The 13,659-nt window shown below is 39.7% G+C and overlaps 1 protein-coding gene across 1 annotated transcript in view; it reads right to left on the minus strand.

Annotated features, from left to right (window-relative positions):
- LOC135936915 (orexin/Hypocretin receptor type 1-like) overlaps nt 1–13,659 on the minus strand; it is a 114,123-nt gene that overhangs the window by 37,410 nt on the left and 63,054 nt on the right. Inside the window, exon 3 of the mRNA XM_065479924.1 lies at nt 3,247–3,394. Coding sequence (XP_065335996.1) covers nt 3,247–3,394 — 148 coding nt within the window. The remainder of the gene's footprint in view (nt 1–3,246; nt 3,395–13,659) is intronic.

The raw sequence follows: 13,659 nt of genomic DNA on the forward strand, positions 1-13,659 counted from the left end.
AATCAAATGAATGACATAGGAAATCTATAAATCGGGAACGTTAGGAGGAAAATTCACCGGACCTAAAACAGATATTACATACACTTGATCCACTGCAACACAACGATTTATGATTCCTCTCTCTCTCTCTACGCACTTTCCACTCTCTGTGGCTGGATAATAGGATGGCTGAAATTGCCAAGGGACGCGAATGCAATGCTGGGCCAAGTACATAGTTTATGTTGGCCATCATCTCGTTATTTATCGGCCAAGCCAGTGGCCAACGCATGTACATGTACGTGACGCGCCAGCTGCGAGCCGAGGGAACCGACTGGACTTCATGAATAATTTGCTCGTCTGGTAGTAAATAATATTGTTTACTGTGCAGCCAGCAATTCGCAATTCCGAGCGCCATTGCCGACTCGGTGCCCTTTACGATCAATTTGTTTCACTGCTGCTTTTTTGCAGCGAGAGAAAGTGCTTCGACTTTAGTTTTCAAGTGATTTAATCGGCACAAAACGAAGCAGGGAGAAAGAGAGAGGGAGAAAATTGCTTGCCGGCGCTGATAAAGAGGGAAAACGTAGAATGGTAAAATGCCTTTAATAGACTATTGTGAGGGAAAAAAGAGTAACCTCCTTGATGCGCGAAAAGACGGTTGCAGACAGAATAATTCTGTGAAAGAACTCGTCAACTGTGCATAAAAGTTACTTTCATGAATTGAAATTCAATGAACGAACTGAGAAGTGCTTTAAATGTTAGTGCGAACTTGAAATAATGCAGGTTTCAAGCTCAATCAGCAGGAATATTCATTTTTAAAAATTAGAGACTGAATTGGGTTGGCATTTGAGACGTTACATTTGAGAACGTCGTATACACGACACCTCTTTTTGCTTCACGCTTCACTCTTTTATGGCTCTATTTTTCAGAGCGTGACAAAAAATAGAGTGAGAGCAGCTTCGCGCCGCCTCCAAATTGAAATCTGCCCAGATTATCTGTCAGCACCGCCGTGAAACCTTTTAACCTAAATTGATGAAGACGCAGTTTTCTTGCCGAATGACTGCTTTTTAGATTTTCTCCTTTAGAGACTGATACACTTAATGAACTCGAAGCTAGCGTCTCATCTAAGTTTTTTTGTCACCCCTGCTGTGGTCGATCAAATCTCTTTGGTAGCAGACACAATTTTTTTTTGCTTTTTATCCCTGTCCTCTCGGACCGGGAAGGGCGCGCACTGCACTGGCACGAATGCTGAAACCCGGGTCCCAATAACACCGCGAACGGATAACATGGGCGCACCAGGCCGCACATTTCAGGGACCCAGCCCACTCAAGGGCCACTTGCCTCCGAACCAAGGACTGCATTGAAACGCTAGACATTCGTCCCGTGAAGCCAAATCACGCATGCTGGAAAGGTGCAAACCAGCAAGTAGCGAGTCAAAGCAGTCCGTTGAGCAATTTGAGCATTTCGAGTCACTACACTAACCACTTTTTGCCATCTCTGACATTGGGTAGCCAGTATTAGATCTCCCAACTGCTCAAGAACCATAGCCTAGTCCGTATTTATTTAAAAAAAATAGTGCCAAAAATTCTAATTAAAATAAAACGATTTTGTTTCGATCAATTTGTTGCCACATGGGGGGAAATTACACACCACAAAAATATCTGCACGTGACGTGGAGCATATTTACGTTGGAAACTACGTGCGGTGTGTGTCAGTGTGGCCACACCGTAGTTGTCGGCACTTGCGTCGGACGTTTGCAATTAGATCCAGGCTTTATTCTCACCCTCTTGGTAATTTGTCCCAGAGAGGCGTATATAGAAAAGGTAATAATAGAACGTGCGTTGCAGACAAAGTAGATTAAATCACACGACGATCATCGCGTCCACTTGAAGGCCCAGACAGTTTCGTCTCGCCACGAATCCGCTTTCGTCGATTGATTGCATTCCCTGCTAAAAAAATTGACCCGTCGAAAATGCTGGATTCGCTTTGACTGCCAGTTTATTGGAAAAAGTGAGGAATTCACCATTCGAGTGCTCGGACCGAAGCAGCCAACAGATTAATTACGATTTAAAGGCACTCTATTCCACGGCGATTTCAGATTTTTTTATTGTCTGAAAACAAAAATCCGTCCAGCCAATCGATCACCGTAGAAACGTCAATATAGATTATGTTATTATTTTTATGTTTCTTCGGTGACTGGCTGAACCGATTTTTTGTTTTAGCACATCAAACGCCGAGTCTTTTAGAAAGCCTTTTAAAATCTTAAGTATACAGTGGCGCCATCCGTTGGCTAATGCAACTTATATATTATGCAAGGGCTTCTACGTAAAATGGTGAATTGTCCTATGTTTGTTGACATCGGATTGATATACATAAATTCTAAGAAGGTTCGCAAAACCTAGCGTTTTTCTGGACACAGTGCAGCATGTAGGAATAAAGGAGTTTTTAGCGGGATTTTGCGATTTGTTCCGAAAAAAAGGCATTCGTATGGAAGATCATGAATATTTTATCACAAACGGCCAAAAAATGAATTTTAACAGTGCCAATGGTTTCACATTTGACCGCTTCAATGTGCCGTGTCCCAGACTAAGCCATTCCTTCGCGTCGTCACTGCATTTTATCATCAACTATTTCTTAAACGCTTGACACTAACAGATATGAAATAGGGCTGTGGAATTTAGACGATCGAGCTTCCAATCGTTGCGGGACCATCCAATGAGCACGAATTATGCAATTTTAAGCCGTTTTAAACACACTTAGGACAGTCTGAAACCGTCTAAATTGACTCAAAATGCATATAGATAATAGATAATTTTTGGAACATCCCTGCTCGTCAAGAAAATGACATTTATTTAGTGGCAAGAAATTCGGAAAAAGCAAAATTTTACCCGAAAAACCTGTTAATTCGACAAAAATTATGTATAAAAAACCGTCGGAAGCCGTGTCTAATTTGCACGAAACAACAGTTTAAAAGTAGAAGACTATTTCCCGAAAAAACCCATCTTATTTTCACAGCCCTATAGATATAAGTAATTTGAAATTATCCGAGTAGGAATCAAATGAAAATCAGCGTACGTGTGATTTTATCACGGTTCAGACACCGACAACCCACACATAAGTGGCAAAGTAGACACTCATTGCTCTCCAACAGCTTGCCAAGTTTCAAGGGTCGCAATTTACGGCCGAGCGCGCGAAGCAAACGTGCAATAAAACGAAAGTGCAAATCGTCCCATAGTTTACATCTTGTGCGACGAAACGAGCATTACTTACCAATTGCCAGGGCCACGAGCCATATCAGCAGGATGGCAGTCTTGGCCCTTCCGGTGGTGCTCTTGAACTTGAGGGGGAAGCAAATGGCGTACCAGCGGTCCACGGATATGAAGGTCAGAGTGAGCACGGACACAGCGACAGAAACCGTCTGCAACACACATACAGGGGGGCTTTTGTTATTATTTCATTAGGGTTTGTGTGAAGTTGGGCTGTGCTGGGCCTGTGTTTGCTCTGTGAGCGCTGGAATAACGCCCGCCGGAATCAAAAGCCGCGGAATGTCTCCTCGCTCCCAGGGCTAAGGGACGGTTATATGGATTTTCAGGCCGGGAATGCCTGTGTTTCCAGAGCGATATTGGTTTTGCTTCGAGCAACGAGATAATGAGCATTTCCAGAAATAACATAACTCAGTGATTGAGCTTGTTTTAGATGCGAATCTGCACGCCAGCCACGGGCTATTTTTTCCCATCCAACGCTCCCCGCGTCAATATATTTTTTATGCATTATATGTATGATTGGGGCGGATGCAGCAGTTTATGTGCCTGAAAATGTTTTAAACCAACGGATAAATTTTAATCTTTAAAAATTCTGCTAATATATGCGAGACGAATAGGTTCCGTATAATATATATCAAACCAGCAAAAATCAACCGTGTTGATTTAAAAAAAAAAATTTAATTTAAATTATTTGCTTCAAGTAGCTTCTGGAGACCCTCAGAATATGAACTGTTTGATTTGCTTTTTCCTTGGTGGAGAACTCAAGATCAGAATTTGAGTTTTTAACGGGGGGCAACATTTTGATCAACACCAAGAACGCTAATTTCGTTTAAAATTTAATAGAGCCCTTCAAAAATACCTCTGGAGAATCTCTTGAGGGGTGAATCAATTAACCCTTTCCAAATTTTTGTCACCTAATGTAAAAGCCCTTAAATTCATAAGGATTTGAAGAGTGCAACAAAGTGATTTTCGCCGATTGTTTTGGTTAAGCCAGATTCCTTTGTGTGCGCCTCTGTTAAAACAAGGCATATCTGATTCAAAGGGGGATGGATTTTCTTGTTTTCTCCATATTTGAATGGGGTTTTTCTGGCATTTGCATCCATTTGGCGGCTGGCCAAACCACTAAATTAGCCTATTCTTTTTTGTAATTTTTCATCTAAATTCTATAGCCTATAATTCCATCTCCAGCTGGCCCTAATTTAAGCACTCGACAGGCTGTCTGCATCGCTGCAACGTTGGCATAATGAGAAATAATTGCAATGTATGTTAAGAAGGTGCTGCCTTGGCATCAGAATAATCTTGAAATTTCACCAGGAACGCGCGTCTCTGTTTTTTCAGCTCCACGGCCAGGCTTGTTATCCGCGTTCACAGTTCACAGGTGGTGGGTCGTGCAGCTGTCATGTGCCGGTTTTTGAAATAAAAGCCTTGCTGCTGGTAGAAGGCAGAAGCAATCACAGAGTGGCTGCCGCGATAAGGGGATACGGCTTAAAGCCTGCAAATTAGTCCGCAATGGAGCCTCATCTTTTCGCCGCCAGCAGCAGAATTATTTCGAGGGTGGTTAGGCGTCGACCAGATAAATCCAATTTCCACGGGGGTCTGTATGAAGAGAGCCTGCGCGGTTGCCTGCTCTTTCCATGTGAATATCGTGAAAATAAATGACCCAGTTTTTTCCACTCATGCACCATCTGATCTGATCGCTTTTTGCTGTTTCTATACTTTTTGCATTTGTCTACAGATTTTAGTACAAAGCTCCAACATCAAAGTGATGTTGTCCTGATGGAATTCGTACAAGACGTGAAACATGCCTGGTTTTATATAGCAAATATTAATAATAAAATATTAATATATTATGGTTGGGTTTTAAATTCAGCTTTCATTTTGTACGTGGCATCGTTAGGGAATTCACGTCATTATAATTTGAGACGTGCAAAAATACTCTAATCCGGCTCAATATAATTTTGATCTGTTTTTCAGCATAAAAAAAGATTGTGAGGTTATCATTTAAAAAAAATCAATCAAAATCAAGCCGCTTGATTCTTCTCCGCTTAAAACAATAATCAACCAATTTCAAGTTAACCGTTGGAAAAATGACTATTTTTTGACAATTTTGCTATTTTTTTATATCGAAATACATGGCCACCAGATACTCTGTGAGCAGCGACCACTCGAAGAGAGGGATTCATTCGCGGAGATTTAAAAATAGGAGCGTGGTTCCACAGAAATCTATAAAAAAAAGGTGTTGCGTATTTTGCAAAGCGCGGGAAAATCGTAAAATTTAACATTTATACGTATAATCCTGGTTAAATTATTGATTTTGAAGAAAAGAAACAAATCGATTTTAAAAAAGCGTCATAATGCTTAAAACTCATGTTTTGTTATTCGTTCGATGGCCCGCTGTTCAGACGTTCAGAGAAGTCATAGAAAATATTATTTACTGTATCCATACTAATTTTTGTTTTTAATTCGGTCTCCAGGTGAATGCCATTAATGTTCCTGTATTTAAGTAAAAAAAAGCAAATTAAAAATGGCCCCATTTCAAAAACATCAAAAGCCCCTAGAAAATTTCCATTCCATTTCGTCCGATTTCCGGTTTGGCTCATCTGGGGAACAAAAAATGTTGAGTTCGTAAAAAGCCCCCAATTCCTCCTGCTTTTTTCGCAAATCCCATGAGAAAAATTGCCGGTTCCGGCAAAATAAAGCTTGCGCGGCTCACGTGCTCGCCATTCTGATGGCGATGGCACTCACAGATAAAAATCTGCCAAGGGCAGTTCGGCCGGCGCTAGTTAGGGGCAGGCACGAGAACGACGTGAATTTGACCGTAATTCGTCTCGCAGAGTCGTCGTCAGATGAATTATCGAGCCGTTTCCTTGCCCATTGATTCCCGTGCGCGCGGCAGCTATGGCCTCTTTTGTTGGCCCTTACATGTATCGGCCGACTGCCAACGGTTGCGGCAGATCAAAGGACGCCGCGGCGACTCCGTTTGCCACAAAGCGTTCGAAATTTGTCATTTTCAGTGAGAGTTTCTAGAGTCTCTAAAGCAAAAACATAATATAATTATGACAAAAATGACGATTCCATCTATTTTATTCAAAAAGCTCAAAAAGTTAATTCATTGTGCAAAACGCGTCAACAGTAATTCATTTTTATATTATATTTAATTTTTAGTGGCATCATCAGAGAGATTATTTTTTATCATTAAACATTGCAAAAATTAGAAAGGCTATAAAAAACAACACCCCCTTTACCAGTTCAATAATGAAAGTTTCAAATTTCGTTATTTTTGCAACTCCAAATCTCGGGTTCACCACCAGAATTGCAAAAACTGACCACCATTGGACTCGTCTCGACCTGCCCTGACCAGTTGAAGGTTTTAGGGTTACCCTTCGCCCTTAAGTTGCTATACTTCAAGCACTTTGATGAAAGTAAAACATTTTATAACCCTGGATTTTTGTATTAATTTACTTTTAATTTAAGTATGGTATTTTTTTCTGTTTTAGTTTTTGAAGTAGCAAAAATGGGGTGATAATTTAAAAGGAGTTTTAGATAATTTGAATTATTTTTAAGCCTAGAGGGAGGAAGCATGCTAAAATTGTAGCAATGGGGTTGAAAGGGGATGGGGGTGGCCCCCTTAAACACTTTCGCTGGTTAGTGGAGGTCGAGACGAGTCTAATGGTGGGTAACTTTTGCAAATCTGACTGTTAGAATCCGAGATTTGGAGGTGCTAAGAACCCAAAAAACTAGAAAAATGTCATGTGTTTTTTTTTAATTTTTTAAATGGAATATCCGAATTAGTCTAAGCGTGCCAACCCTTCAACCATCTCGAAGCTTCGTTGTTGGTGAATTTTGATCCTTCTATGCAGATGATAATTCTGTTGAAATCGAATTCTATACTAAATATGGGAGATTCAAACAAATAAAATAAATTTTAAAATAAACCACCCTTACATATAATTTTGGCAGAAATGAGTAATTACATTTTTTAACGCTAAACGCCTCAAAGTCGGTGCTTGTGCAGTTCCGAGGGCAGAATTAGAACGAGTCCCCTCAAATAGACCTCGCCGGCCAATTAATTCAGTGTGCAGATCATGCCAAATTTTCGGGGCTCCACGTGCGGCAAGACTGCAAGTGGGATGACCACGCGCAGTACGTTAGTGGCTGCCTGCACACAACGGTGACAATGTTAAATGGTCCCAAAGGAAATGTTGATGAAAAAACTTTGTTAACTCATGCTAATTCGATAATGTCATATGGTATTGTGATCTGGGCAGCAAGCGATGGGGCGCTGCGGACCGTGTTCGTGGCCCAGAAGCGGCTGATTCGAGCCCTGGCGGGCGAGAGGTACTGGAGGGTGTTCTGCGGGACCACATTTTGAGCGGTACAACCTGCTTCCAGTGTTTTCAATTTATCTGTTCGAGGCATGTAAATTCGTTAAAAAATACCCCGCCTATTTTAGAAAGACCAGGGACGTGCGTGGGCATGGAACGCGCCGCGCGCCTGAATTGTATATCGCGCCTCAGAAATTGATGATTTCGCAGCAAAATGCGTTTTCAAGTGCTGCAGTTTTGTACAATGCTTTGCCAGTTTCGCTGCAGCTTGAGCTGCGATACGATAAGTTTGTCGTTGCTTTGAATGAATTTCTTCACTTAAAGAAATTTTACGATTCTTGTGAATTCTTTGCATTTGTAACATAGCTTTGATTTTTGTTTGTATTATTGTGTGTGCATTGCAATTGGGGGGCATATTATTAGAATGTAACATATCTGATGTATATGACCTCGCCAAAAGTCAATAAAGATTATTATTCTGTATTTATTCTGGATGAACATTTATTATTATTATTATTATCCAGCCTGATTTCCGGGTTGAATTCAAATTTAAAATCATTAGCTCTTGTGCACACTTGAATTCCACTCACGAAACATGCAGTCAAAACATGCCATTTTCTACTCGATGCCAATCAAAATGTTTGTTTTTGGTCGATTTGTTTTGTTTGCCTTTCAGGACCTCAATTTCCTTGAGCATAGCAAAGCAAGTTTGTTTGATAATTAACATATCTGCGGAATAATTTATGAACTATAAGAGCTAACAACTAAGAACTAACATCATTTGATTTATGACTGTCACGACACTTAACCAAAATATCTCTAAAATTTGAAATCAATCTTATACACTTTGGTAATGAAAACATTGATGCGATCAATCGCATGGCATGAAGGTATCTCTTCTATTTGAAGAGATGCTGCAATCAAAAGCACGAATAAATTTTTAATAAAATGGACAAATGAGAAATTCAATCATTTCGCACCGAATTTTGGCTCTGTTTTAATTACCATGGCACACACGAATTTCGAAATGAACAGCGCACACCTCTATCTGTGGCACATTGGGCAGGCAAAAAGTTGGGACGGTGGATGGGAGGATCCGAGAGGCAAAGGAAATTGACTCTCCGGCTCGCAACAGCAGCAGCAGCAGTGCGATCTACTAATTTGGTTTGCCAGGCATTTTTCTCTGGCGCGACGCTTTTTGCTTTACCGAGAACGCAACCCCTAATTTGTCGCTCATTTTAGCTTGCGCTGTGTTTTTGCAAAATAAAAGTTTCTCGAGCAGAGAAAATAAAATTACTACCTTTTGTCGGCACTGTAATCAAGGCACGTGGAGACAAGCATAGGAGACTATGTATTGATTTGTATTTCCCTCTTTTTTTTTAATTTAACCATTTTACCAGCACACACATGTGTATTTTGGCTAACTAATAATTGCGGAACATATCATAGAGATGCTACTCAAGTTTTCCAAACGGGGAAAAATTGTTTAAATGTAATGCGAAAAATACAATTACAATTTTTAAGATGTTCCTGGATTTATTATGCAATTAAAACGTTAATCTAAAAACTTGAAAAAATAGCACACCTTTTTAGCAGCAGTTGTCAATTGAAAAATTAATATTTCCTCTACTTAAAAGGATATAAAATAATCGAAATGTGCACACTAATTAGGATGATTAATAAATTATTCTATCCTCTATGAGACAGACTTTATATTCAAATACATATTATGTCATTATGTTCAATACAATTAAAACCAGGCTTCATCCTCGTTGTCAAGAGAGATTCGTCGTTTTTATTCCTCGACCAGAGAACGAGGATTTAATTTTATTGAACATGAATACAACCTCGAGTGGTCGCATTTTTCAAATATGTCAATGATCTTCGTTGCTTTTTTGCGTGATTCCTCCTTCCTCAACTGTTGCTATGGCTGTGGTATTTCTTATTTTGTATTATTTGCCGAGCTGCATGCACTATGTTTGCACGCGATGATGGTTATCTATCATCATTGCAGTGAACAAATGAACCGAGATTGCAGTGCTGTGGTGATGGTGAGTCTAAATATCAAGGCTACGCAAACACACACAACACAAAGCACGACGAGTGAGCATGCATTGCGGATGAAATACACTGCACATTATTGCGAAGGTAGACCACAAATCAGCAATAAATTGAGACCAAACAAGCTTGTTATCGGGGAAAACTGTGTGCTTCTCGTTAACCGAATGGACTTGAATACGCGCAATCAATCACGCTTCGCGGGTAATGAGTCACAGGTACGTAATGACATCGCGATTGGAACCATTTTTGCCATTGTTGTTTGAGATCAATGCAAATGGCTGGAATGGCTTTTGTGAGTGATGGCAAAATTTCCAACAACTTTGTTTTTTTTAGATCATTTAATTCTTGTGGTTATATATTGCATATTTTTTGCCAGACAAAAATGAATTCTACTTTCCGCAGAAGGAACAGAAGCTTGACGTTGAGTGCAAATTTAACCTTGTTTGCCAGTCTGAACCTGAATAACAGAATTTACTCTACCAAAAGATTAAATTTAGCCTTTGAACAGGATCAGAATTTCCCAGGAGAAGCTCAAAAGTGTCTTACCATCACGAAAGATAATTATGACAACGAGGAAAGTCTTAACTTTACATCTTAATTATCCGTCAAGAGCTGCTGCTGACGTAGATTGATTTCATTTGCAATTTTCCCTATTTAATTGCACAAAATGAACAAATAATTTTCGTTTCCCTCGAACGCCCAATCAAATTACTGTGGAGAAGTCGTTGTTTTCCTCACCAACACAAGCAGAGAGGTAATTGCATCCGCCGGTTCTCCTTCAGGCCTTGCGTAATAACAAGAATAGGTATAAAAATATGGCCTCGTTTTGATGGACGCGCAATGTATAGGCGCGCAATACAGCGATGGGGCGTCTTGTTTTCGGAAGAGGTGACTGAAAGGCTTCTCCCCATCTCGGTGGCCCGGCTAGCAAAATGACCAGTGAGTAAAGTAATTTGTCGTGAATATGCCGCCGCCCTTTCATTTTGCCCATCGATCCTGCTGTCGCTTGCTGTAAAAGAAACTTCACTAATAAGTGGCGGAGCGAGTGAAATTTGCATTTTTAACGGTGGTCCTTTCATCTCTCTGGAATAGACATTGAATTTCATTTTGTGGCTGTCGGAGGCATCTATTTTTTCAGCGTAATAAAGGTACGCTGAAAATAAAAGGAGATAGTAAATTATTTTTTCATTGGTTGTAATAACTGAATTGTTTATGGTGGCACATATATATCTGGGATGATATGACCTTAACTTGTATTTCAAAAGGGTCGAAAACTTAATGAAATGACACCAAACTGAGTTATTTAGAACATTTTTCGTGTTTTGACTGTCACGGTCCCTGAAGGTTTTATACAGCCTCAAACGATTCAATTTGGTTGCTTAAAAGGTTGGACTCGAAAATCAGCGTTTGGCCTGTTTTAAAATTTTGACACTATAGCCTTTAATTTGGAAGATATTATCGCTTTGAGAAAAACAGTCGTAAAAATTTGAAAAGTTACAGTTAATAGCCTCTAAATTTAAACAGGCTTGAGTATAGCCAAATTTACGCTGTTTTAATTTATTTCTTGAATATTTGTGGGAATCATCTTTTTTAAACATTTATCTAAAAACACAATAGAGTAAATTAATAATCTTTATTTAATTTTTTGGGAGCACGAAAAACTTTTCCCTCTTCCTGTATGAACTTATGAGTTGGTTGAAATCCGCACGTTTTGTCGCTCAGGCGGGTGCGCAATTTATTCACTCGAGTAAATAAAGTAAATTGAAAATAAATTTTCTTTAGGGGGAGGATTTAAAACTCGTATATTTCAGCACCTTCAACAGTAGAATCAAGTTGTCAAGGAAAAGGGAAAATCGCGCTCATGCTGAAACTGTTTCCGTCGCTGAGCAAAGCGACAACATATAAGAAATAAGAAATTTGGCGTATTTTTAGCGAATATCCTGCAGCCACATCCAAGGGTGAACTTTTCTTTTTACAGGCTGTCTGCCAAGAATTTCACTCTTTTTCCGCTGCGTGCGATGCTCAAAATAAAAATTGAGGATCTCTCTTATAATAAATCTAGAACTTTTCACGAAACTCTACGACGAAATGAATCAAATTTCCAATAAGTGAGGCATAAATGAATTAGCAAAAGGGGAAATTTGATGAGTGATTATGGTTCCCTTTCTCTGAATCGCAAAAATAGGCTGATTCTCGGAGACACACAAGTGCGGTGTGATTTAGTGAAGCTGCTGTATCAAAAGTAGTTCTAAATTGAAACGGATGGCTGGAGTGGCAGGGTTGGAATGGCCCTTTTGTTCTCGAGCCGAGGGACAGAGACAGAACTGCCCGTGCTTAATGGACCCTGAAAACGCTTGGCACTCGTTCAGAGGGGGAATAGATCACTCAGCAGGCCCAGGAGCGGCCTTGCTGTTTTTAGATTTCGAAGCAATCGTCGGACATAACTATTCATGCGGGCGAGCGGGCGAGCACGTCCTCGTCGTCGAAACAACACCCCCGCCCTCGTCAAGCACACGACGTCATCCATGCGCAGAGTGCTTCGCTCCTGATAATGCGTGTGTGTATGTGTGTGAGAAAAGTCGTTCCTCGCGACTCGCGAGGTACGATCCGCGCTGGCACAATGGAACATGGAAATCGCTCCAACTGCGAATGCTTTTAAAAACTTCTTGTGAGAGAAACGCTCTAAAAAAGTGAGGGATTCAGAAATGGAAGTATAAAAATCTGAAAACTTTAAAAAAAATCTTAAATATCTTGATTTGTTCTGCAAAAGCTCAGTTTCTATTTTCTTCAAATTTTGAAGCATTTTAAAAGGTAAGCGAACATTTAAATTTTGACTTCGGAAAAAGGATGGGAAAAAATATTGTACACCCTAAAATTCCTGGAAAATCCGCTTTTAAAATTGATTAGTATTTTCCAGAAAAATGAAATGGCTAAAATAAAAAGCTTTATTTTACGAAAACCACCTTAGAAAAAAATAAAGCCGTTTTTCCAGAACACTCTTCTGTGGGAAAAATAATGAACTGATGCAAAAGTATGAAAATATTTAAACATCATTCGAATCGTCTCGCTAAATTTTATTGAAATTCAACCAATTTTCAAGAAGTTACGAAAGTTTTTAAATTTCCTAAAATTTTGGCTTTTAAACTACGGAGGCGAGAATAACTAACAATAAGCCTTTAGCAACCTGTCATCTTTTATCGACAACTATCAAATGGTATTGAAAACACCCTATATTAATCGTTCTTGTTGAGACCAATCCAACGGCGTGTGCAGAAATTAAATTTGATTTCTTTTAGGTGAGACAAACTGCTCGCTATTTTAAACTTGGCCGCCAATTTTAAGAAATGACACTAATGAAAGTTAAAAAATTTAGCACCAAAAGTCTGCGAAGTGTTGCGAAAGAAAAGTGCCAAGTATGCCAAAACGAATACGCTACTCGTGTTGAATGCCGATAATTAAGCCGTTTACCAAGTTGGTTGCCGTATGGCGGTGCACAATTTCTTTCATTCCTGGAAATTCCCGACATTCAGTGTTGCAATTTGCTCCCCTGCCTCCAAATCTGTTAATAACAGTCTGTCACGCATTATTAATATGTGTTACGGAATGAGTTTAAACCAGTTTTCGAGAATGTCTCTGCCTCACGAAACAGATTTTATTTGACAAAATGTACCGCTTGACTGACACGCGTATATACACCGCGTTCGCGCTCTTATGTTAGTTTGCAAGTCAATTTTGCGTTTTCATTGGAAATGTCAAAACGTCAGAAAGCACTCATCGCAGCCGTGTGGTTGCTTCTCAGTATGATTTGCACGCACCCTCCACACAAATACAAAACGAAAACCCTATTGAACCGTGCCCCGTGCCAAGATGCGCATCGAATAGCAGAATAGATGTGCTATTTTTACGAGGAGAACACGACAAATGAAATATTCATGCGTGTTTTTTTAGCGGGAAATATCTTGAATTTGAAATCTTCCATTTCCAAAATAAAATTTTAATCCCTATATAGGGCTGTATATTTTTGACCATCGACT

This window comes from Cloeon dipterum, chromosome 2 (genome assembly GCF_949628265.1).
Source record: "Cloeon dipterum chromosome 2, ieCloDipt1.1, whole genome shotgun sequence".
NCBI classification, from domain to species: Eukaryota; Metazoa; Arthropoda; class Insecta; order Ephemeroptera; family Baetidae; genus Cloeon; species Cloeon dipterum.